The 23,807-nt window shown below is 58.4% G+C and overlaps 10 protein-coding genes across 11 annotated transcripts in view; 4 read left to right on the top strand and 6 right to left on the bottom strand.

The window, feature by feature from the left end:
* The window catches only part of SDRG_10452 (hypothetical protein), a 1,351-nt gene extending 754 nt beyond the window's left edge, over nt 1-597 (bottom strand). Inside the window, exons 1-3 of the mRNA XM_008616442.1 lie at nt 476-597; nt 295-432; nt 13-251 (exon numbers count right to left, since the gene is read on the bottom strand). Coding sequence (XP_008614664.1) covers nt 13-251; nt 295-432; nt 476-558 — 460 coding nt within the window. The 5' untranslated portion in view covers nt 559-597. The remainder of the gene's footprint in view (nt 1-12; nt 252-294; nt 433-475) is intronic.
* A 272-nt stretch (nt 598-869) lies between these two features.
* SDRG_10451 lies at nt 870-2,253 on the top strand. Of its 2 annotated transcripts, none has more exons than XM_008616440.1 (6): nt 870-933; nt 977-1,241; nt 1,294-1,325; nt 1,385-1,434; nt 1,481-1,588; nt 1,654-2,253. In XM_008616440.1, the coding sequence occupies exons 1-6, from the start codon at nt 908-910 to the stop codon at nt 1,935-1,937; spliced, it is 765 nt and encodes a 254-aa protein (XP_008614662.1). In that variant the 5' UTR covers nt 870-907; the 3' UTR covers nt 1,938-2,253. The 2 variants fall into 2 exon arrangements, with proteins under 2 accessions (XP_008614662.1, XP_008614663.1); XM_008616441.1 differs by having other exon boundaries at nt 1,481-1,591.
* A 355-nt stretch (nt 2,254-2,608) lies between these two features.
* On the bottom strand, nt 2,609-4,868 carry SDRG_10450 (hypothetical protein). The gene is made up of 6 exons (XM_008616439.1): nt 4,364-4,868; nt 4,197-4,313; nt 4,059-4,138; nt 3,752-4,005; nt 3,271-3,691; nt 2,609-3,212 (listed from the first exon to the last, which is right to left on the bottom strand). Exons 1-6 carry the CDS (start codon nt 4,767-4,769, stop codon nt 2,706-2,708), a joined length of 1,785 nt encoding a protein of 594 aa, XP_008614661.1. The 5' UTR covers nt 4,770-4,868; the 3' UTR covers nt 2,609-2,705.
* Nucleotides 4,869-7,452: 2,584 nt separating this feature from the next.
* SDRG_10449 (hypothetical protein) lies at nt 7,453-9,593 on the top strand (the record flags this gene model as incomplete). The annotated part of the gene is made up of 5 exons (XM_008616438.1): nt 7,453-7,704; nt 7,753-8,074; nt 8,128-8,656; nt 8,707-9,123; nt 9,167-9,593. The coding sequence occupies 5 exons, from the start codon at nt 7,453-7,455 to the stop codon at nt 9,591-9,593; spliced, it is 1,947 nt and encodes a 648-aa protein (XP_008614660.1).
* SDRG_10448 (hypothetical protein) lies at nt 9,563-10,525 on the bottom strand. The gene is made up of 3 exons (XM_008616437.1): nt 9,884-10,525; nt 9,729-9,834; nt 9,563-9,678 (listed from the first exon to the last, which is right to left on the bottom strand). Exons 1-3 carry the CDS (start codon nt 10,462-10,464, stop codon nt 9,625-9,627), a joined length of 741 nt encoding a protein of 246 aa, XP_008614659.1. The 5' UTR covers nt 10,465-10,525; the 3' UTR covers nt 9,563-9,624.
* A 1,336-nt stretch (nt 10,526-11,861) lies between these two features.
* Nucleotides 11,862-12,752, top strand: SDRG_10447 (hypothetical protein). Its single transcript, XM_008616436.1, has 2 exons — nt 11,862-11,976; nt 12,226-12,752. The coding sequence occupies exons 1-2, from the start codon at nt 11,969-11,971 to the stop codon at nt 12,650-12,652; spliced, it is 435 nt and encodes a 144-aa protein (XP_008614658.1). The 5' UTR covers nt 11,862-11,968; the 3' UTR covers nt 12,653-12,752.
* An 827-nt stretch (nt 12,753-13,579) lies between these two features.
* SDRG_10446 (serine/threonine protein kinase) lies at nt 13,580-15,406 on the bottom strand. The gene has a single exon (XM_008616435.1). It carries the CDS (start codon nt 15,360-15,362, stop codon nt 13,719-13,721), a length of 1,644 nt encoding a protein of 547 aa, XP_008614657.1. The 5' UTR covers nt 15,363-15,406; the 3' UTR covers nt 13,580-13,718.
* Nucleotides 15,407-16,673: 1,267 nt separating this feature from the next.
* Nucleotides 16,674-17,216, bottom strand: SDRG_10445 (hypothetical protein). Its single transcript, XM_008616434.1, has 3 exons — nt 17,117-17,216; nt 16,878-17,072; nt 16,674-16,829 (listed from the first exon to the last, which is right to left on the bottom strand). The coding sequence occupies exons 1-3, from the start codon at nt 17,188-17,190 to the stop codon at nt 16,700-16,702; spliced, it is 399 nt and encodes a 132-aa protein (XP_008614656.1). The 5' UTR covers nt 17,191-17,216; the 3' UTR covers nt 16,674-16,699.
* Nucleotides 17,217-18,576: 1,360 nt separating this feature from the next.
* On the top strand, nt 18,577-20,270 carry SDRG_10444 (AUR protein kinase; the record flags this gene model as incomplete). Its single annotated transcript, XM_008616433.1, has 7 exons — nt 18,577-18,705; nt 18,751-18,933; nt 18,980-19,213; nt 19,258-19,392; nt 19,446-19,785; nt 19,830-19,951; nt 19,992-20,270. 7 exons carry the CDS (start codon nt 18,577-18,579, stop codon nt 20,268-20,270), a joined length of 1,422 nt encoding a protein of 473 aa, XP_008614655.1.
* Nucleotides 20,271-20,404: 134 nt separating this feature from the next.
* Nucleotides 20,405-21,921, bottom strand: SDRG_10443 (AUR protein kinase). Its single transcript, XM_008616432.1, has 6 exons — nt 21,770-21,921; nt 21,563-21,715; nt 21,375-21,506; nt 21,010-21,321; nt 20,827-20,955; nt 20,405-20,786 (listed from the first exon to the last, which is right to left on the bottom strand). The coding sequence occupies exons 1-6, from the start codon at nt 21,890-21,892 to the stop codon at nt 20,511-20,513; spliced, it is 1,125 nt and encodes a 374-aa protein (XP_008614654.1). The 5' UTR covers nt 21,893-21,921; the 3' UTR covers nt 20,405-20,510.
* Nucleotides 21,922-23,807: the final 1,886 nt, after the last annotated feature.

Raw genomic sequence — 23,807 nt, 5'->3', positions numbered from 1 at the left:
CCTTGTTATGACCTTTGGCTTGTGCCTTGGGCGGTGTCGCAAACGCCACTGAGAGGTCCAAGCTGTCGACGAGGCGACGAGTGGGTCCATCGTCATCGCCTTCCTCGTCATGCTCGGAGCAGGTGCTGTCGGAAGCAACGCTCAACGCATCGTCGTCGACCTCGGGCATCATCTCGGTCCTCGGCGCTTTTCCAAAGCTGGCTTTGGGCACGGCCAAGCTGTGCATTTTGGGTGCCAGCCATGGCTTGGCCCTAGCACTTCGTCAACACGGGTTGCGACACAAGGCCAGAGTACATGACGCAGGGCGACGCCTTCTCCGGCGCGCCTCGGGGTTTGGCTTCCGGACGCTTCTCTTCGTCGCCAGTGGTCTTTGCGGCCGGCTTTGGAATATAGGACGCTGGCGCTGGATGGCGCTTGGCCGCCTCGAGCTTCCTACTCGATGCAGTCGGTCGATGCGCTAACTTTGTGAGCGTACTCGCGTCGGTGTTTGGCCTCGAGGCGAATCGCACGCTCGCGCTCCCACGCTGAGAGCTTGGCTTGGGCGTAGTCCCCTTGCATCTCTCGTAGCTGTGACAGTCGAAATACTGCAAGGTGAAACTCCTGGATCAACCCTAGTCTCGATTTTCAGCAGCATGTGTAGTTAGTTAGTCGTTTAGTTGGTCCATCGACTTTATTCCATGTGGTCTTCGACTTCCGTTGCATTCGTCAGGACGTGCATTTCAACCAATCCCTATGCGTTCGATACAAACTTCAAGGTGGCTTGAGTATCTTTTCAGCCAATCAAATGGCGCGTCTCAAATCTTTTGTCGCTACCGAGATGACATACAAATAACAAGGTATATTTTCGCCGGTAAAAAAATACAGCTGGGCCAGAAACGTCGAAGCGGTGTATTTTTTGCACGGACGCATGAGGCCGCCAACGATCCGCGCCCTGTACGCCGACGCGCATAGGCCGCGCCTCATGATGGCCATGTAGGTACAAGGTCATTCTCCGTGATGTGCGCAAGATGAGCGCGATCCCGGGCTTCCGCGTGCGCGAGCCGCTGAGCATGCTCCAGTGGGGCACCGGTGGCATGCTGCCGCCACCCGAAGACGGCGTCGTCGCGTCGCCCTACGCGTCGCCCGAGGACAAGGAGACGTGGGTCCGCCTGCAAGCGCTCCTCGAGCCGCACCGTGGCGCCGACCTGCGCGAAGTCGTCCGCGCCACGTTTCGCGCCAACGCGACGCTCACCGACCCCAAGGTACACGACACAGTCCTTTGGCACCCTAACCCACGTCTTCGCCGCGCGGTAGACCATTGCACAGAAGATCGACGAGATGATGTGGTAGCGTCCATCGCCCTGCGGCTGCGCTTGCCGTACTCATGCGCGCCATCGTCATGTAGGGTCATTCCCGAGATCTCGCGCCAGCGCCTTCTCGCCGAGTCGTCGAGCGGTACGCACCTCATATCATACTTGACAAAGGTCTCACATCGACATAGTGACTTGCACGGACGACGTCGAGATTGAAGCCACGAGCCAGTTCCTTCCGACACAGTCGGAGCCCAACCGGTTTCGCTACACGTACCGCATTCGCATCCGCAATCTCGGTAGTTGTCCTCCTCACTCCGGTGCATCATGTAGCGGGCCATTAACAGAGTTATGGCATGTGTAGGCGAAGACATTGTGCGCGTGAACGGCCGGCACTGGGTCTTCAACCACAACTCGGTCAAGCGCGACGTACTGCCACGCAACTCGCCCGGCGTTGTGGGGCACATCCCCGTGATCGCGCCGGGTCATACGTTCGAGTACGCGAGCGGCGTCGATCTCGAGACGACGACCGGGTCAGCGTCCGGTTGCTTGCACATGACGCGCTTCATGGCGACCGAAGGCGGCGGCGAAGTCGAATTCGATGCGGAAATTGCGTCCTTTCTCCTCCAGCCGACCGTGTCGGACTAAAAAAACACCACTAGACATCGTTTGATCGCATGATCTTGAACTCTGGTGCAGCCACGCAGCGAGTCGCGCATGAACCCGAACGTAGGACGTCCGCACAGCTGCTTTGCATTGCGCTCGCAACGGCCGCCGCATGCTTCATGGCGGCTCGCATGCATGCATTATGGTGCTTGCAGCCCTAGCTCGAGCCATCATCAAGTGCATCACTTGCTCTCATCCACGACTGGAGCTGCCATCGCGACCCCCCAAAAGCAACTGTAGCAAAGCTACATGCGCGTGATCTTCTCGACGATGAGCTTCATGTACGTATTTTCTTGGTTGAGGAGCGGGTCGAGCAAGCAAATGCGCTCGGTCGTTTGGCCAAAGAAGTCATATGAGTTCTCAGTGCGAGGTGGCAGCCACATGTCATCGGCTCCCATCAAGGACGCATATACCTCGGCGCCATTGCAAGCATGGCATGGCATCGCATGTTGACGCTTGTTGGTGGATGCCAAGCCACACCTCTCTCCCGATTCGGAGCTTCCTCGAGTACGACGCACGCCCATGTCTGTTGGTTTGCGCGGCAAAAGCATGTACGAGTACTACGATGTACACAAGCCGTCGACAAGACGACGGTCGCTCAACTACCGCAGTTATTAGCATCGGTCCTCTCGGCTACTCGGTCAGTAGGGTTCGGGCAGTCGTCGTGACAGAGAGTAGGGTTATATTTTCAGTTTGCAAGAGGAAAAAAGGGTTTGTATTGTCCTACGACTCGATTGTACTCGAAGACATCTACTCGACAATCGCGCGGTAGACGGGCAGAAACATCTTGGACGCGACAAACTCCTCAAGGGACGCGCCGCGGCGGATCTGCGGCGGGGTGGTCGCAATGCCATCTTCGACCGCACACCGAACCACCGCGGTGGCGACCTTGAGCGACACGTCGCGGATCTTGCGGACACTCGGAAACACTTGGCCGGCCGCGATCTCTTCGGGCGACATGCAGTCGACAAGAGCCTGGGCAGCTGCGTAGAGCATGCGGTCGGTGACGCGGCTCGCACCGCAGACCACCGCCGCGAGGCCGACGCCCGGAAAGATAAACATGTTGTTGCACTGGCTCACGTTGTAGTCGGCGCCGTTGAAGCGCACGGTGGGCATCGGCGACCCGCTCGCAAAGACGCACTTGCCGTTGGTCCAGTCGTAGGCTTCCTGCGCCGTGCACTCGGCGACCGCGGTCGGGTTCGAGAGCGGAAACACGATCGGCATGTCGACGTGCTTGGCCATTTCGGTGAGGGCTTCCTACTCGCGACAAATGAGATATCGACCTTTTTTGCGATCATGCAAGCACGGGTAGTACCTTGGTGAAGGCGCCCTTGGCCGCCGAGAGACCGAGCAACATGGTCGGCTTGACTTGCTTGATGAGCTCAACGAGCGACGTCTTGTCCGGCAGGTCACTCCGCGCAAAGAACGTCTGGCCCGACGTCATACCATCCCGCGCCGTCGTCATGAGACCGTGCTGGTCGACCACGTAGAAGCGGCGACGCGCCTCTTCGACACCGACGCCTTCCTGGAGCATGCCCTGAAGCAACGTGGTCGAGACGCCGAGGCCCGCGCTACCAGCGCCCAAGACGACGATGCGCTGGTCTTTCAACGGCACCTGCACGCGGGCGCAGGCCGAGAGCGCACCGGCAAGCACGGTCGCGCCCGTGCCTTGAATGTCGTCGTTGAAACAGAGCTGCTTGAGGCGGTACGCGGCGAGCACATCAGCGGCGTGGTCACTATCAAGGTATCAAGACCGTATCAGTATCGCGGCAACCAAATATCGCAAGAAATCGTACCTGGAAAAGTCTTCGAACTGGACCAGCGCACGCGGCCAGCGGTGACGCACGGCGCGCATGAACTCGTCGATCATGCTCCAAAACTCGTCGCCTTCGAGGCGGCGGTGCTGCATGCCCATGTAGTACGGGTCGTTGAGCAGCGACTCGTTGTTGGTGCCCGTGTCGAGGACCACCGGGAGCACCTTCTTCGGGTCAATGCCGCCAGCCGCCGTGTAGAGCGCGAGCTTGCCGATCGGGATACCCATACCGTTGACCTAACAAGGATCACTCCATGAGCTATCTCTGTAGGAAGAGAGAATGGACGGACGCCAAGATCGCCGAGGCCGAGAATGCGGCTGCCGTCGGTGACGACAATCACTTCCACGTCATCGGACGGCCAGTTGTACACTAAGAAGTGAGAGGTATATATAAGCAAGATGCCCATACAGCGTTGAGAGGGACGGACTCATGGAGGCGAATTGCGATCGGTCGGCCGAGCTGAAGTACATGCCCCGCGGGCGGCGGAACATGGAGCCAAACTTTTGGCACACTTGGCCGACTGTAGGCGTGTAGACCACCGGGGCTACGCGAGTGCATCTTAGTCGACGACGTCATGAGGTAGAAGCGAAGTACCCATCTCTTCGATGTTGTCGATGAGGAGGCGGAAGAAGAGCGTCTCATTTCGGTTCTGGAGCTCGGAGAGGAAGATGCTTTTCCGGAGCGGGTCGGGCTCTTGCTGGAAGAGATCGTAGAGCTTCTCGAGCTGCGTCTTCATGTTGAGGCGGCGCGGCGGCACGAGGCCGCGGAGGCCCAAGCGGTCGCGCTCGACGGCCTTGAAGCCCGTGCCCTTGTTGTACAGCGGGTCGTGCACAATGTCAATGCCACGCTTGCCGGCGCGGACCGGCGGCTGGTACTTCTTGACCTTGGTGATCTTCTCCGAGCTGTACTCGTCGTCGTCTTCGTACGGCGAAAGGAGCGTTCGGGTCGTCGTCAGCGCCCGCGTCGGCGTCCGCGACCGGAGCAGCGTCTGGCGCAGCATGGTGCAGGGATGGAAGTGACTCCAGTCGCTGGATTTCTGCCACTCTCCGACAGAGAGTGAGAGGAGAGTTCACCTCGACAAACGCGATAAGCTGATTGGCCAAACTCACGTGTCGCCGTGAGAAAAGTCACCAATCACAGCGCGGTGGCTCCTGGCAGCCAATCAACGCCGAGGGGATGGCGCCGCGAGGGATGTGCCCACGTTGAAGTGCGATGGCCGCTTGCTGGATCTGGTCGCGGCGGCTGGTAGCACACGTAGCAGCAGGCGCGTTCGCTGCTTGCGCCATGGACCATCGCGCAAGCGCCGACGTAGCCAGCCCGTCGTTGGTTCAAATGGAAGTTTAGCGTGTAGGGTTGCAGCGGCTGGCATAGCGGGTGCTGCGTCATGGGCACTCGAGGACACGGAGAGTGGGAGCCACTCGTTGGATTTCAAAGGAAGCGACTGTGTCACATAGGTAGCCACCTGCCTGTCGACGCCGTACTGATGTGGCACACCGCTCGTCTCGCGAACGAACCATGGCAACCGAGCCGCGTGTGCCAATCTTATTGGCTCCTGTGCTCCTCGTGAACCATCGACAAAGGCCGTCGGTTCGAGCACCGAGCACCGTTTGCCGGCGCTGATATCACCGCAGGAGGTCGACTGTTCTAGTAGCATTTGGACCACGGTCGCAAGGACACTTGGTTGTCTCGTGTGCTACCGGTAGTCCAGCTTGACGTCCCGGCGCTTCCGTTCGCCCGTGCTATCAAAGCGCAACGATACGACATAAACATAATGTATGTCGTCACGTTGCTGGGCGATGCTCGTAAACGTAGCCACTGCAGTGACGCACAATGAGATGACAGCCACGAGTGCGTCGACCGGTACTCTCGCTCCGTGTTGTCGCCCGCACCGAGCCATCGCGTACTAGTAGAACGAAGGTATTTGGAGCGCTGCGCACCCAACCTATCTTGCGTTCCACAACAGAAAGCATCTCTAGTTTTACAGCATCGGATATCGTCCGCGAAGAGCCGCGGCTGGGCGGTGCCATAGATCAACCAACGCGAGAGCTTGTCAATCTGCAGTCGTGGCCTCGGCGCCATGGCCTTGCTTGTCGCCCCGCCTTCGCAGCATGGACAAAGGTTGCAATGTCCGAGCCCGATAGGGTGGTTTTGCCACACCCTCTGTACACTGCAGCCTGCTCAACGGGACGGCTACTGCGTCATGACCGAGTATGTAGGCGCCTTCTCTCAAACCATGGTCTCGTCGTCAGTGTGGACGACATCCTTCGCCTTAGTCTCCGGAGCGCCGTACGAGGTGGTCCGGATCATTGCCGCCTGGAGTCTAGTGCTCCTTTTGTGCTCGCATGCCACCACCGTCTGCAGTGAGACTCCAAAGGTGCATCAGCACTTCTATCCATCTACTAGTATCTATCTATCTATCTATCTATCTATCTATCTATCTATCTATCTATCTATCTATCTATCTATCTATCTATCTATCTATCTATCTCGTCCGGTTTCAGTGGCTCGAACGCGGGTTCACTCCGGGGTGGTGGCTTCAGAGCCAGCGCAACCACCGCAGCGAGGGACAAGCCATCTCACAGGCAGTTTATATTGGTCACGCATGAGAAGGCAGATTCTCCATGGCTGTCGCGCACCGTGAATCTCGGCCTTCGCGAAAACTCTTTGATTTGATCTGATATACCGACAATACCAACTTATCCACATGAACTATCTTATTCAGTTTCCTATCTAGACCACGCACACCATAGACAAAGCTCGAGCTTCCTGGCGTCATAACTCTCCAGCAATACACGCTTGCACGGGCCAAACAGGGAGCTCCGACCGCACGGGTAGCTCGTCCAAAACCAAACGCCTGATTGGTTTCGCGACTGGGAGTCCCGGCTTGGGAGGCCTGGCCATCTTGGGACGAGGCGCGTGCAAGTAGCTATGTCCAGCTGCTAATCCTTGTCCAACGCCGTTTGGCGCGAGTCGTTGGTTGTACGGCCACTTGCTCGGGTCATTTTGGGTTCCTATTTGCCCTAGTTCAATCCAAATTGAGTCACTTGAACAACCTTTCGCCCATCCCTCGTCACCGTTTGTTGGGTGCAGCCGCTCATGCTCCATCGCGCCGGCATGATGGGCACGTCAGCGTTTCTACGTCCTACTTACTGCCTTGCGAGCACTCTCTCCATTCCGTGTCGGTAGCCACCACTAAAGGCAAACTCGCGTCGTCCCGAGCACAGGCAAGCTGGTGCTTCTCCGCTGATCTCGGCGTTCGACGCCCGTTTGTCACATGCGCTATCGCGACGAGGCGACACGCATGGGTACACCAGTCGGTATCCGACACGTCATCCCAAACCTCTGCTGAAATCCCCAGAATGGCAAGAATGATCCATGCGATAGCCTTTTGATGTATCCAACGTCTTGGCGATAGGACCAGATCAACGCACTGACGTCTCTAGCTCTCGTGGTGCGATGCAAGCGATCCAACCGCAAGCTGCCAGCCAAGCTGCGATGTAGGAGACGACCGAATGATCCCACTGGTCATAGTAGTATCCATCGGATACGACCAACTATCCACCTATCCCGCGATCCAACTGGACGCAACTGGATCGTCGGGTCGTCATTCCCTTGTATGCGACTGCGTGTTTTATGCTTCGGCGGTTTCTGGCACAGTCGAGCATTTCCGACTTGGTTGTTTGATGGGCGCCAGCGTCGAGGCCGGCGGCGCCACCGCCTGCAGCGCGCAAGCCTCCTTCCTTGGCGTCGGCAACGCCGAGTGCATCTCCATGCACCTCGGGTACGCGTCCTTCCTCGTCGCCGTCATCGTCGCCATCTCGGTCGTTCTCGACGCGATCCTCGCGTACTCCCGGCATGCGATCCAGTGCCCGCAGATGAAGCGCATCGTCAACCGCTTCTTTGAGGAGCTCATGATCATGGGCTTCATCTCGATGGTAGACATGCATCATGCTGCCAATGACCCTCATGGCATCCTGTCCTAGTGCATCTTTGCCATCGACACGAGCGGCCTCGTCGAGGAGGTCTCGTTCGGCGTCGACGACCTCACGCGCCTCCAGCTGCTGCACTTCCAAGAGTTTTTTCACTACGTGGTCTTTATGACGACGGTGTACTACGTGGCGATCATGCTGCTGCTCCTCGTCATTGCTACAGTGGTGCCACGACTGCTCTATGGCACGCCGAGCGACGAGCAGGACGATGCGACACCGCTGCTCGAGCACGCCGACGCGGACGAACCGCTCTTGAGCCCGTCAGTCGTCTACTCGCGGCAGTACGACGCCAAGCGGACGCGCGATGAGACCTCGGGTACCCGTCCTGTCGGTCCTCGATGGCTACATACAATAGCGGCGCTATGCTAGGCTACAACTTTGTCCATGCGTCGCGCATGTACTACCTGCTCCGGCAGCGCTACAAGCGCGAAGGCGTCTTCTTCAAGTTCAATTTGCTCAAGCAGTTTGCGCTATGGAAGAGTTTCGAGCTCTTGGCGTACAACGTGTGCCAGTACCGGAGCAAGTATTTGTACAAGAACCCGAGCGAGATGCAGCGCATCTTTGGCCTCTCGCACCGGTCGTCGCACCACGTGAGCTTCCGCCGCTTCCACACGCTCTGCACGCGCCACCTCCTGGCGACCGTCGCGCATCTGCACTACACGACGTTCTTTGTACTCGTCGTGCTCATCGTGGCGGCCGGCGCGCTCCCGACTGCGACGGCCTACGTCTTCCTCGGACTCGCGACGTGCCTAGCCATCCTGACCTTTGTCATCATGATCAAGACGCTCCGAATTCTCAAGGGCATCATCAAGGACCGTCTCTTGGTGCTGACGCGCCAAGACATTGAGGCCATGCTGCAGCGGTCGTCCGACGATGCTCTCATGTCGCCCGAGCGCCGGTACTGCTCAACAGTGAACAGTGGATGATGATGTATACACGGTGTTGTAGGCGCCCGACGCTCAAGGGCGTCGCCCAGATGATCCGGGCGACGATCCGACTGCAAATGTCCGTCTTGTGCCACCGGCAGCTGCACTACCACGACACGCGGTTTTGGTTTCACCGGCCGTGGTTTCTACTGCGGCTCTTCCAGCTCTCGACGACGGGCCAAGCGTTCTACCTTGTCTGGCTCACGCTCGTCGTCGCCAAGGACCCGCTCTTGCCAACTTGGATGCTGGCGTGCATGGTGCTAGCGCCCCTCGCGTCGCTGTTTATACTGACGCCGCTGACCATGCCGAGCCTCGTGCTGGTCATGAGTCTTGCGGGCTTCTTTGTCGAGCAGGACCCGCACGGCCAAAACAACAACGGCTTTGACGAGCTCCAGCCGCAACACCTCACGGCCAAGGACCGCATCCGGATTGCCCGCAAGTACGCTCATGCGAGAGGAAGGAGTATGCTGATGCTGTACTAGGTCATACCTGCGCAACACGGAAGAGACATCGACCAGTGTCCCGTGCAACGCGGATGTGTGCATGAGCTTCTCGTCGAAAGGCTCGATGGCGGCGCTGCCGGCGGCATCACCCCAAGCCTCCTCCGACATGCTGCTGCACATGTACGACATCCCGGCCGTGTCGCCGGCGTCGTCGGGGCGCCACTCCAAGCGGGGCACCCGGTCCCTCGTGACGACGCCAGTCGAGACCGAGTACATGCTGCAGGGCACACCGCGGAGCTTCTTCCAGGAGACCAAAATGTTCCAGAACTACTGCTCAAGCTACGGTGGGTACGCCACGCCCAACAACACGGTCGCCGTCCCCAACAACTTCAACTACAACGACGCCACGAGTACCCACGACGAGAACGACAACAACCAGGCAGTGCGAGGCGACGAGGCTGCATAAGGAGGCGACGCGCATACGACAATGAAGACTCTCAATGAGCATTCGTGTACGTACGGTACTTTGGTAAGAGCGCGCGCTTCTCTTCCTACAGAGATCGTCGTCAGCATAAGAGATAAGATGTCGACGATGTTGTACCATCGACAGGTTGTCTTCTGGAAACACAAACGTGATGCCGGGCTGCGGCGCGGCCAAGACGACCTGGAAGGCTTCCTCGTCCTTGCTTGAAGTCGGTTCGTCGGGCCTATCCTTGCATGGGTAGATACAACGCATGCAACATGGTTGCGACGTACACGCTCGTCATGGCGGCGAGGGGCGGCGGAACCATCATGTGCGGAGGAATGACACCGGGCGGGAAGGCCATGTGCGGCGGCATCATCATGGGCGGCGGACCGCGCATGAGCAGATGCGGCGGCGGTGGCGGCGGACGCATCGGGAACCCCATCGGTGGGCCACGCGGCGGTCCCATGACGACGGGCGGCGCGACAGGGTAGTGCATTGGCATCGGGTAGGCGGCGACCGGTGGCCGCGGAAACATGGTCGGCGTCTCAAGGCGCGCGCGTTTGTTCGGGTCGTTGTCGACCTTGGAGTAACCCGGCACGCCTTCCATGCCGTAGACCTCGACCTCGACCGAGTCGCGCCCGGGCTTGGCGTTGGGCACGGTCATGATGGTCTCCTTGTGCACCTGCGCGACGTGGACGACCATGCCGCTGGCGGTCGAGAGCTTCTTGTTGCAAAAGTTGCACTTGAAGTGGCGGCTCTTCTGGTGCATGATGAGGACCTTCTCGTCCTCGAAGATGCGCTCGCAGTAGTAGCAGTAGACCTTGGCGATCTTGGGCTCGTCGATGCCATCCTTGCGCTTCTTCTTCCCCATCCGACGGGTCTCCTCGATACCACAGAATACCACGAAAATGCAAGCGCCGGATCCGATTGGTCAAAATCCTTCCATTTCGAAGGTGGACAACCACGGCGAGGACGAGGCCGAGCGCCAAGCGCCATGGCGGGCGATCCGCTGCGGACGGCCTTGGCTGTACGGTAGCATGGGCTTGGTATGCGTGTTCATGGCATGTGAGCTGACGCCCAAAGCGGCCATCGACGCGGTGCTCGGCGACGGGACTTCGGAGGCGCGTTGGATGACGGCCGGGTTGAAGCAGGACGCGAATGCTACGTGTACGACACGCCCAATGGCGGTAGCTTCCATGGATTGAGTGTGCGCATCGGTGGTACTGCAAGGAACGCATGCATTGTGGCGTCATTCTGTGCAAAGCCCAAAGCAGCAAGGCCATATGTGGGGTCTACTTGGCGCAGATGCCATTCCTAGTCTCCATGGGCATCGACGTGCATGGACCGAATCCCACGAGTGTGTCTCCGTTGCTACGCTGATAGATCATCCATCGACGCAGCGTTGCAGAACGCGCCGACCCTCGTGTCTACCACGCGTGTGGAAGCGAGGGACATCGAAGTGCATCATTGCAACGGAACCGATTTGCCACCGCGCTACCGGTACGGTTCGCAGAGCTGGCGTCATCCAAGGCGGTGGTTTGTTCAGTGCGTGGCCCCTTGTGTCTCGGTCCACGCGAAACGTGGCTCTTGACGCAGATATGATATATGTAAAGTACTTTGTATGCACAATGGCCACCAGACCCAACTATCTTCCTCTACGTCTCTCACCTGTCTGCACTCTTCCATACACTACCAGCGCCATTGGGGAAACCTCACCGGTATCCATCCACCTTCGTACATCATCGTCATCATCTTGCTGCTTCACGTCCATGCGCAAGCCCGTTCGTTGTTCGTCGCCAGGACGTTTCCAATTGCATGGATTATGCTAGAAGTCACAAGACTCTTCTGGTGCACAAGGGAGCCATAAACGATGCGCATCTACTGGCCAACCTGGTGTCTCGATCCTCGGGCCACGGCCATAGCAGCCAGCACATCGTCATAGAACACGATGGCCACGCCACGATGGCGCAATGCGCCAAGCATGTCATTGCCAGAGCCAGAGCCAGCCAGACATGTTGCCACGCCCAGCTTCTTTGCCACACAGAGCCTCAGTGCTTTGCGGCAGCTCGTGCATGACCGGCGCGTCGTCGGCGCCTGCATCGCCGAGGCAATAGCCAATCCAAATTGGGATTACGTTGCGTCGTTCTCATTGGCCAAAATTCGGGCCGGACCGCCCTCCACTCAAATACGCTGACTGGTCGATAGCCGGCTCGAGATTATGCGTTCTGAGAGGTAAATCCTCTCGCTTTCGATAATTTTGCCACGCGGTGATTGGTCCGTGTGGTTGATTGGTTACCAAGTCGTTCGTCGGCGCCGGTGTCTCGTCGGCCGGCTTAGTTTAAACGGGAACACTCTCTGACATTAAAAGAGCTAACATGGGCATGTAAGTGAACTACCACCTACAGCAATGGCATGCGACGACGACGACGACAACGACGACGACACGGATGTGGCGTCGACATGCGCTAGACGACGCCAGCGCGGTTCTCTAGGTGTGCGCAGCATGCGCCAACGTGGCGGCGAAGGCTGCCATCCGACGCAATATCTTGCTGTCGCCGCTGTTGTAGTCGTCGTCGTCCTTGCTGCCATTGCGCCATCAACGACGCGCAGACGAAGCTCATGGTTCTTGTAGTGTCAAGAACGGGAAGGTTGTTGTGTTGTTGAACGGCCGCTACGCCGGCCGCAAGGCCATCGTCGTCAAGACGTACGATGAGGGCCACGGCGACCGCAAGTTCGGCCACGCCATCGTCGCCGGTATCGACCGCTACCCCCGCAAGATCACGCGCTCGATGGGCAAGAAGAAGGTCGCCAAGCGCTCCAAGGTCAAGCCGTTCGTCAAGGCGGTCAACTACACGCACATCATGCCCACGCGTTACGTCGCCGACATTGACCTCAAGAAGGTCCTCGATGAGGAAGTCATGGCCACGCCGGAGGCCCGCATCGAGTCGCGCAAGACGATCAAGAAGGTCTTCGAGGACCGCTACCTCAACCAGGCTGCGTGCAAGTCGGAGAAGAAGGCCGCTGGCGTCTCGTTCTTCTTCAAGAAGCTCCGCTTCTAAATGTATTGGCGTTGTCCCTTGTCCTGACTTCAGCAGCCCGCCAGTGGTGATGATAACACGACGACAATATACCAGAGGTTCCGATATTTCCCACAAGCGATCGTCTTCTTCTCTAACACCCTCTCGAGCTACGACCCCGATGGGCTGCTTCCGTATCCTCTTGCAGTAACCTACGTGCCACCATCCTCGTGGTACTACCACCCGCTCGTAGCCTTGTCCGCCGCTCGTGTTGACGTTGTACATCTAGTCAAGCAGCAGAATCATCCTTTTGGCCTCTGTCTGTCGCAGCGACAAGGTGTGCTTGGATGCTGGATGGGATGCTACGCGTCTCGAAGGCGATAGCGCTGCAGATGGTTGCGCGCGGACTCGAGTGGGCTGAAGCAGCTCGGTTGGCTTTGGAAACGACAGCTAATACTGTACTCGGTTCAAATAGTCTAGTACAGTGTTTTTGCCGCACTCGTACCTCTGTGCATCGTAAACGTGGACGCCTCGGTCAATGCACCAAGTTTGTCCTCGGAGCGAGTTTTGCCGTCACCGAGTTGAATGCAAGAGGACAAGGAGCTCGCAGCACGTGCCGCTGTTCTTAGTCGCTGACGCTCATCTCTTGACGCTCGAGTGCCCTTGGTCGCTGCAGAACGTTCTAAGACTTGGGCGACGAGCTGTATAGTCATATCCACACAGCTCTCCAACCTCTACCTCAGGACACAGTGATGTATCAGTCGATCAGTATATCGTCCGACCGAGAAGCCACTAAGACTGACCGAGAAGCCACTAGGAGGGGACATGGTTGCAGCAGCTCGTTTCTACTAACTCGAGCTTGTTTCTAAACACAGTACATTCCCTAGCAGTCGGGCAGCTCAGGGTCCATCCACAACCCACAAGCGCAGAGACTACAGAGACAGCACGATGTCGTCCCAATTAGTTCTGAGAGCTTTGTCGCGCCACGTTGACCTACCCCTAGATACTACCCTACCCCTTGCCGCCTCCAAATCTCCCTGGCAAAACGGGTGCAGACATCTTGTATAAACACAATCGTTCGTGATGGAATAAAAGCAAGGAGCGCGTCCTACTTGAGCGCTGCAACGACCGCGCTGCTGGTGGGGCGTTTTGCGGGGTTAATGTGCCAGCACTGGCGCACAATCTGGGCGACGCCAGACGGAAGCGAGCCGAGGTCAAAGGCCGGCGTCTCGACGTGGGCGTAGAGGTACATGTCGCCGGCGACGAGGCCCTTCTCTGCGTACAGCGCCTTGCACGGCCGGTCGCGAGTAAAGACCTCGGCAATGAGCACGCCGAGCGCATACACGTCCGTGGCCATCGTCGTCGGCGGCGGCGCCACGGTGCGGAGCTCGGGGGCTTGGTACGGGACTTCGAACGCGCCAAAGGTCGTGTTGCACGGCCGCGTGTCGAGGTACTCGCGCTTCATGAGCTCAAAGACGTTGAGCTTGCACTCGAGGCGTGCGTTGACGAGCGCTTTTTCGCTTGTGAGGTGGCCATACACAATCTTGTGCGACTCGTGGAGGTATGCCAAGCCCGAGGCGAGCGAGAGGGCCATGATGCGCTTCTGGTCGTCCGAGAGGACGAGGGTCGCGTCGAGGAGCGCAGCGCTGAGCGCGCCCTTCTCCATAAACTCGGACACGGCGCAGAGCCGCGTCTGGAAGTTCATGAGGCAGACGCCCGAGATGGACGTAATGTACGGCGACTGCACCTTGCAGACGTCGTGGATCGACCGGATAAAGTCGGCGCGCAGCTCGATGGAGGCCGTCGGGTAGTCCATGCCCTTGAGCGCGACCTTTTGCCCGCGCACGTTGCAGCTAAAGAGGTTGTGCCCGCCCTTGATCGCCGACGTCTTGAGCGTCTCAATGTCCATCCAGAGCGGCTTGAGGTCGTCGCGCTGCGAGAGCTGCGTAAGGAGCGACTCTGTGTGCGCACGCGGCTTAGGCTCGGCGACCACCGTCGACGTCGACGTGGCCGCGGAATTGGCTGGCGGCGGCGGCGACGCCTTGGCGGCCTTGGGCGCGCCGTCCACCGAGTCGATGCCGAGGTACGAGTCCTGGTGGTCGGGAAAGTCGGGCGACCGCACCGCGCGCTTCTTCTTGCGCTGGTACATGACAAAGAAGACGACGGCGAGCAGCGCGACGACGCCAACGATCGACCCGACGATCGCGCCCGTGTTGGATGATGATGCGTCTGGCGCCGATGTAGCCGGCACCGTCGTCGATGTCGTCGGCGCTGTCGTCACCTTCACGGGCACAGTCGTTGTCGAGCAGTTGATGCTGATGGGCTTCCAGATCACGCCACTGCACGTTAAAACGGTGGACACGTTATGCAACGTCAGATTCGCAACGCTCTTCTCGACGGAGCTGCTCATGCAGCAATTCGGCGACTCCTTCTCCGGGCAGTAGACACGTACGCTCTTGGTCTCCTCGGCGATGCATTTCCCATTGAGTTTGAAGTCGCCGTTGAGCGGTTGGTACCCACTGCATGGAGGGCCCGGGCACTGTCCATCCGTGCTCGGCACGGACGGTGTCGATCCCCGGTCATCTGATGTTGACTTGCCTGCTTTCGGGTCATTTGTCGGCGTCGGCGTTGTCATTGTCGGTGGCGTAGTCAGCGTTGTTGTCGGCGCCGGCGTCCCGGTGACTTGGGCGGCGACCATGCTTCCGGAGCTTGCCAATATGGCGTGCGATCGCGTTCTGGCTGGAAAATCCATCCAGTTGGCCTTTTTTCCAATTTTTTTGTCGCGTTCCGTGGTCGTTGTATACAAACATCTAGTGCCGCGACAAAAGCTCGCTATTTTATTACCGGCCCACAATCGTGTGCACTGGGTGTTACTTGCGCAAAATCCCGCGATTTGCACAAAATTTCCGCAAGTTGGCGAAAAACACGGTGCCATCGACCGCCATCGACGCCGAAAAAAGTACCGTAGTACGAAGCAACCGTCTTCTCCCGTGTACGTTGCGATCGCCGCCGTGTCAAAGCGTCGTTCGCGACTGCACAGCGCGCGACAGAGGCGGAGGCGTCGGCATGTGTAACCCTATTTGCCCATATTCGAGTGCAGCTGGCACAGTGATAGCGCTGCCTAACCAAGTTGGCACAGGCAAAACGACGACTAGGGCAAGTGTAGACTCTTCAGTCGACGAGCTTGCAACTGGCGATGGTGGCTAATATCGCTTCATAATGTTGTCTTGCTTTGCACGTCCCTTGCTAATGTACTACGTGGACACACAACCCTGCCAAGACCGAGTGGCCATCAGCTGTGCGCCTGTAGTTCGATAGGGTTGGAGGGAGACAACCACACACAACGTACTCCCGCTGTGACACCAAACGACGTGAAACAACCAAGGCGCCTCTTTTTTCCGACTTGGACCCACGGGTCGCAAGTGAACGGGTCGTGGTCGGAAGCGCTCGATACTACTGGAATAGGTAACTAAGTTGTGCAGGTCGCTCAACGGGTAGCTTGACGCTGGCAACTCGGCTGTCTCGGTCACCTCGTGGCTTCAACGAGATAGCACAGTCTCGCACGAGCGATTGGAGATTGGCCCAGCTCATCGCTGCCGCCGGCGATACTACGGCCGGCGACAAGGCTCCTCTTTGAATTGCACCGTCGACAGCACTTCTGGACTCTAGTCGAGTGCCAAAGCTCGCCATGCCCACCGTCGTTCAGACTACAAAGTACCCGGTGCGATGGCGGCGTGCCTGCAGTCACACGCAGCTACACTAGGCGAGCAACGCTGCGTCGCTTGGCACAGTGGCCGAGTGGCAAGCGCGAGAGGTTGATATGTGGGCAGACTTCTGCAGCTCACAGGATTGTATCAAGTGCCACCGCCGTATGCAACCACCCACCTGCCGATTTCGACGTGCACTCACACTTGGCGGGAAGAGGAGGGGACGTCAGACGCTACTATGGCTCTAGCGTCTGCGAGATTGCATCGACCTCGACGCATCGCATGCGCTCGGACGTGGCCTGCTTCAAGACAACAGAAGACACGTGGATATGCCCACGCCAGGACAAGGCGACACATGCAGAGGATAGGTGGAATGATTCGCTTACAGGTCCAGGTAGCGCGGCGACGCGAGGTCCATGAGCGTCGCGCCGACTTGCTGCACCTCGACCTTGCACGGCATCTTGTCGATGCTCGTCACCATGGCCCACGCGCCCCAGAGCGTCGACATGGACCTACGTGACTGTGGTTGCAGACGCATGGAGTCGAATGGCAGCGCGTACCTCGCCTCGACGCGCACGATGCACGAGTACCGGTGCAGCGTCCGGTGGCTGCGCTCGTGCGAGAGCAAGTCGAATGGGTGGGTTGCGACGGCGAGAGTGCCAAAGACCTGCTTGAGCACCGACGAGAGCGCGAGCTTGGTTTGCATCGGCTGCAGTTCAAAGCTGTCGGCGCCGGTCAATGGCACGATCAACGACCTATCGCCGCGCCCATCAGAGGCCATCGAAGAGCTTATGCGTACAGCTGCAGACGCGCAAAGCAGTGCTCGGTCGGCAGCGCAAACTTGGCATGGACGCTCGACGGCGCTGCTGTCATCGCGGATCCAACGGCTTTGATCTGGCCGTATCCGGACGTCCGGATGCAGACCACTCGCAGCAAATATATGCATGGTCACCGCTCAGTCAAAGAGAACACTATATTAATGTTTCAGTCCAGACACTAATCAGCACCAGTACTATACTATATCAAAACGCGGATATAGAATGCCCATAAGTGCAATATATAGTGTGAATATGCCAGGCGGAGCGTGCGAGGAACTAGCCCAAAGATGCACGACTCCAAGTACACGCTGCTGTACCCAGCTTCTTCTTGGTGTTCTTTGGCGCAAGGGGGCTTATCATGCTGCACGAGCGCATCGAAAAGGTTCGACTCACCCGTCATCAAACGAGTGCATCCAGATACGTACGTGGCAGCACAGCATGCCTGGCAATATATCAAGTGTACGCAATATAGTGTATCAAGCATCGCTGGTCAGCCGATCGTTTGGCGCCCAAAAGACGTCACCCGAAAGGCTTCACTGCAGTTTGAAGCAATGCTGAAGCGCCATACTGCCACGCCACCACGATCTTCTCAAACATCCTCGACTACTGGCGACACGACATCAAATTCATCGAATGAAATATAGAAATAGTGTTGTATGGTCATACAATACCGTCATGACGGTTTGGTCCAATGATGGAATTGGAGTACAAAGGGAATAAGAACGCGTTGCACGGGCCGGCGTCAAGAGAGCCAACAAGCTGGCTTGTTAAACTTCGTTGCAGACGCGCGTCATCGTCGCTACCCATGCTTCAATGCCGGCGATGCGCGATGCGACAGCGTCGCGTCACGGTATCCGGCAGAGAATATCTGGGCACCTCTGCATCTATTCGCACGTGCTGCAGCTCCGCATGGTAACCTGCAGAATCAACCACCCTTTTTGTGAAGTACGAACAGGCGAGTCGCGCGGACCCTCAGGGTGCTCACCAAGGCGTACTAGTACGCAACAGCGTCACCATCTCGCATCTACATTGACCGGACCATGGTCCCTTCGTTCTACTCTACGATCTGCGAGCACGTGAAGACACGGTTGAAGAAGCAGCAGTGAGATACTATGGCCACTGGCGTCTTGAATGAAAAATCGCGTGAAAGTACTGTGTAAGGAGCGTTTGTATCCGGATGCAAAGGCTTTGGGACGTCGTCGCAGCCTTGGCATGGATGATGTATGACCTTGGACGACGGTGGTAGCCTGTCGTTGCACTGGTACGGTCTGGCGAGATGCTAGCCGATTGATCTCGCTCGCGCCTACAAAGATCGCTCCTTGGCGCCAATCACACGCCGTCTTTCTACCGAATCATCCGGATAATGTACGGTAGAATCGCAGACGTGCGGTGATTGGTCCGATTCAAACATACACTCATTCTCGACAACCAACAAGCGAAGATGGCACAGCACAAGGCGATGCCACCTGCCACCGAGGCCGAGGCCATGCAGCCTGCTTTGACAGCCACGACGCCGCAGCATGCGCCGAGCCGGAAGCGCAAGGCGCAAGACGAGGCAGCGGGGCAGAAGGTCCTCGCAGCCACTCGACAGGTCACGTCATGTCCTGTCTTGTAGGCCGCCAAAGCTGCGAAGCCTGAGTTGCCGAGCGTTATCGAACAGGTCAAGGCCTTGGCTGCGCGTGCTTGGGCGTGGCTGCCGCTGCATTCTATGCGACACGCGCTTCCGATGGAGTTCGCAGTCTCAACGGTGCAAGAAGGGCAGGCCCTGCACAAGAAAGAACGGCTGAGCCCAAGGTCGGTGAGTTCATTGCGACTGTAAAGCTCATGCTGCATTTGGTATGTAGCTCGTCATGTGTCGCCACTTGCGCGAGCCGTTGCCTATCGAAGCGGTCCCACCGCAGTCCATTGAAGCCATCAAGGCCATGCCGCGCAGAAAGCTTTTGCTCGTCGCGAAGGCGGTGTACAGGCATTTGAAGGCGCGCCACGCATCGACCGGAACCGGCGTCTCGGAGTTGAAGAACCTACGAGAAATGCCGATGCACAACTTGCGCCTTTGGGTGACGCTCCACCTGCCAGATGTGCGTCTCGACCATCGCTGGACGCATGCATATGGTTCACGTAGGTCATGCCGTTCAAGGCGATGCTCAAGGGCATCGGCGTCACGGGTGACCTAAGCGACACCATCGGCATCGGCTCGACGTCGCTCGTGTATCGCGGCACGTGCCACTCGGACGGCGACAAGCTTGTCGCTATCAAGGTAAAAACGGCGACCGCGATGACGTATTACCCTATGTCCATTGTGCCCTTTAGAAACTGCAGTATTCGTCGGACACTGCCAGTATGATGCAGACCCAGAAGGATCGCTTTGTGGCCGAAGCCCAGCTGCACGCGCAGCTGGAGCACGAGCGCATTGTGAAGTTCTACCGGTTCTTGCCGTCGTGGCCCCCGGCCATCCTCGGAGAGCTCGGCGATTGCAACCTTTTCAAGTTTGCGTTGATCCACGGCCCCCAGTGCGAGCCCGTGGCCGCGCGCTTTGTCAAGGAGGTGGCGGAAGGCCTCGCGTACCTCCACGGGCGCGGCATCTGCCACGCAGACATCAAGTGTCGAAAACGCAGACATCAAGTTGTCGAACATTGTCATGGGCTTCGACGTACGCCTCAATCTTCTTTCCGTCTCTCATGAATGGGATGCTAGGGCCACCTTCGCATCGCCGACTTTGGCTCTGTCTATCACGAGTGAAGCCCTCCCGTGTACAAGCGCGGGACATCTATGGCTTGGCCCCCGAACTCTTTAAGGACGAGGGGTGGGACACAACGGTACAGAGCTTTCTATTACGTAGCCCCACGCTTGTGTTAGGTGGATATCTGGGCGCTTGGCGTCATGACCTACGAACTTCTGGTGGGCGAAAACCCGGTCACCAATACGCCCTTGGACATGGCGAATCCGCCCCTCTCGGTCTTCAAGAGCGCCATGCCGTCCATCGAGTCCAAGATCCAAAGCAAGGTCGAGGCGCAACCCTTCCCGGCGGACGTCAAAGACCTCCTCCTGCGTATGCTTGAGCCGCAGCCCGAGGAGCGCATATGCCTCGAGGACATCCTCACCCACGAGTGGGTGCGCCGCCACACTGACGCGTAGTGCGATAGTTCCACGTTAAGACGGTAATGACGTCCTCTTCAATGAAAAAGGTCTCGAAGCACTTCTTTGCGACGTTTTGATTGCAGACGCCATGTCTTCTTGCACATGCAGATGGTAGACCGAAGGGAACATGGTCCGGTCGACGAAGGCAACGCTGTGAGTAAGCGTCCGGCTGCCACGTCATTAAGATCTACTCAAGCTAGTGTTAGGAATAAAGTAATACGCTGCGAGACATATATGCTAGTCGGTGTGGCGACGCACCCACTTGTGGGTGAGGATGTCCTCGAGGCAAATGCGCTCCTCGGGCTGCGGCTCAAGCATACCCCGGAGAAGGTCCTTGACGTCTTCTGGCACGGGGCACGTGTTGACTTTGACCTCGATCATGGACCGAATCGTCTGCATTGCGCGCTCAAAGTCGGCGCGGGGACGGTGGCCTTCGTCCAAGGGCGTAAAGGTGTACGGGTGGTCGCCCATGAGGAGCTCGTACGTGATCACCCCGAGTGCCCAGATATCCACCTACGATATGCGTGAGACCACGTTATTATGGCTTTCATACCGTCTTGCCCCACGGCTTGGGCTTGAACTGCTCGGGGGCCCAGTAGGGGTACGTTGCTGGCGCGGGTTGGGGCACACGAGTGCTTGTTTCGTGGAACGCGGCGCCGAAGTCGGCGATGCGCAGGTGCCCCTAGCATCCCATTCGTAAGAAACGAGCAGAAAAGAAGAAAACAATGAGTCGTACGTCGGTGCCCATGAGAATGTTCTCCAAATCGAGGGCCGCGTGGCAGATGCCACGTCCGTGAAGGTAAGCGAGGCCTTGCGCGAGCTCCTTGACAAAGCGCGCGACCACGGGCTCGCGCTGGAGGCCGTCGTGTAGGGCATATTCCAGAAGCGTGCCGTCGCCAAGCTCCAGGACCATCGCCGGGGGCCACGACGCAGCGAAATGATGGAGCCAGAGGACGTTGGGATGCTTGAGCTCCGCGTGCAGCGTCGCTTCCCGCATGAAGCTCGCCTCGACCTTCGCATTGCCACCGCTGGACATGTCCTTCAATGCCTAGAAAACACGCGCGATATAGAGCACTATGCCGTTGCGATCGCAGCGTGGACCTTGATCGCGACCGCGTCGCCGCTCGAGTTGCACTCGCCGTAGTACACGACCGTCGTCGCGCCGCAATGAATGGGATCGTCGAGGTTGCAGCCGACACCAATGTCGGACAGCATCGACTCGAACGACGCAGCCTACATGCAGAAAAGACAGGCGATTTGGCACCGTTTCGACGGTCGGTGCGTCGTACCTCGGGCATGGTCGGGCCCGCTGTCTCGTCGGCGTCCGTCGTCGCGGTACGCTGCCACGCGCGAAGCGACGGCGCCCACGTCCAAGCACGCGTGGCCAAGGCCTTGGCTTGCTCGACGACGCTCGTAGCCTCGGGCTTGACGGCTTTGACGGCCTACAAGATAGGACACGACGTGACGCTCGCGGTCGTGCATGCCATGCGACGGACCTTCTGCCCGGCTGCCTCGTCCAGCGCCTTGCGCTTCCGGCTCGGCGTGGCCTCCGGGAACGCGTCTATCGGCGTGGTCGGCGTCGTCTCGGCTGCGGTGGGTGGCGGCGTGGTCTGGGGCATCGCTCGAGTGTACTGGTATGTTTGAAACCGGACGCATAGGATTCTCCCTTGATATTATCCGGATGATAGGCGCCACATGGCGATCTTTGCGAGAGTTTCATCGCCGATCCCGTAGAACAGCAGGCGAGCACCATCTCCACAGTCCCCAAAGTCAATGGTGGCCATCGCGGCCATCGCATACCGGCTTTCATCAGTTTGCTTGCTGCTTGAGATCGACCTGCAAGCGAGTGGGACCACTGCTAGAGCCAAGGCGTCAACAGCGTCGGTATCTCGGGCTTTCAAAAGCCGGATCGGTCGCTTGATGACGCATGGAATAGCATCGACGGCGGACCTTGGCGCCTTGGGCGCACGTCGTGACGACCAGGGCGCGCCGAACTTTGAGGCGGCGTGCTCCGAGCACATCACTCGGTGCGCTAGCGACCGCCGATGGCCCGCTTCTCGCACTTGAGGTCATTGCGTCCGTCCGCGGCTGCCAGAGCGGACGGCGTTAGCTCCCTTCCAGCATAAGCCAGCGCATTTACTCTGTAGGCTATATCACCGCTCACCAGCCTGTGATGATACATGGCACTTGCGACCGTCCGAGACGGTGTTGCGGCCTCGGGTCAATCATCACACGACTTAGAGGCCCATCTTCTCGTGGCAACAAAGCTCTCAATCTCACGGCGCCATTCCATCGTCGCACGCCAACGCCTTGTAGCTCTGGTGCGCTCTCTGGCGACGTGGTCAGCCCGATTGCCCGACCGTCTGCGACAGAGATTAACGAATGCAAGACTCGCTGTTGTCATGTGCTTTGTCGAGTTATGGACCGACTAGGCAGACGCACGCCGTGGGCGGTGAGCGAGTCCTTCAGGCCACATTCTCAGCGACGGAAGCGTGCGCTGGACGAGCTCGTTGGTGTCGACCAAGACGGGCCCGTCTTATCTCAGCCTTCAAGATGACGAGCTCCATGGTGGACGCGGAAGGGTAATCTTCACTGCCCAAGCCTAGCAGCGCATTCGTAATGAGAGATGCAAAAGAAAAAGGTCGTACGGCAGCTGCGTGTCTGCGTGGCAGATGCTACGAGCTCTTGATCTAGCAGCGACCGCAAGGCCTCGTGCGTTGACGACTCGTAGAAATACGAGAGACTGGCACGAGCTCCTTCACTTTGAGCGCGACCGAGGGCTCGTCTTGAGCGGCGCCGTCGCATGATCGTCCAAATGTCAAAGCCGCAAAGGAAATGCTTCTCGGTGGCATCGCTGAGTTCAACCATTGGTTGTAGTGCTCGACGAGGAAGCGGTCATAGCGAATGGCGCCATCAAGCGCTTCCGTCGTGCAGGCTTGTGTCCAGGTGAAGTGGAGGTGCTGGACGAACTCGAAATGAAGTGGCGGCGTCGAGATGACCTCGGCCGGCGGTTGGCTTGACCCGTCATGGCGTCCAAAAGGCGCAGAGAATGCAGCTGCGCTACTCAAGATGATACTTGAACATCCTCTGGCTCCAAGACGACACCAAGGGCCTGGAATTACTGCAGCGCAGTGGCGTCAAGCTGTCGGGGCTCGCACAGCGCTGGAGCAATTCGAGCTCCTTGTGTCGTCTCTGAGCAAGAAATTGTTCAGGGAACAACCCGAGAAGCGCGGGAGGTCCTACGTCATGGTACATGCGTCATTTCCATGTAAAATATGGGTCCAGCGTACGTTGTGAAGGCTTCTGTACCGTCTTTTTTCACGACCCGCTCGGGAGCTGCTTGGGGCTGGGTGCGGGTTTCCGAAAGCAAGCGTTCCGCTCGTAACAAGTCGGTGACGCGCCGGTGGCCCTAGCATCGCATTCGTAAGAGACAAACACAATGAAGAAGAGTCGTCCGTTGTCGGTGCCATGAGAATGTTGGACAACTTGATGTCTGCGTGGCAGATGGTCGATGCGTGGCGCGCCTTCAAATGC

This window comes from Saprolegnia diclina (genome assembly GCF_000281045.1).
Source record: "Saprolegnia diclina VS20 unplaced genomic scaffold supercont1.35, whole genome shotgun sequence".
NCBI classification, from domain to species: Eukaryota; Oomycota; class Saprolegniomycetes; order Saprolegniales; family Saprolegniaceae; genus Saprolegnia; species Saprolegnia diclina.
This window is presented reverse-complemented; position numbering and strand designations above follow the sequence as displayed.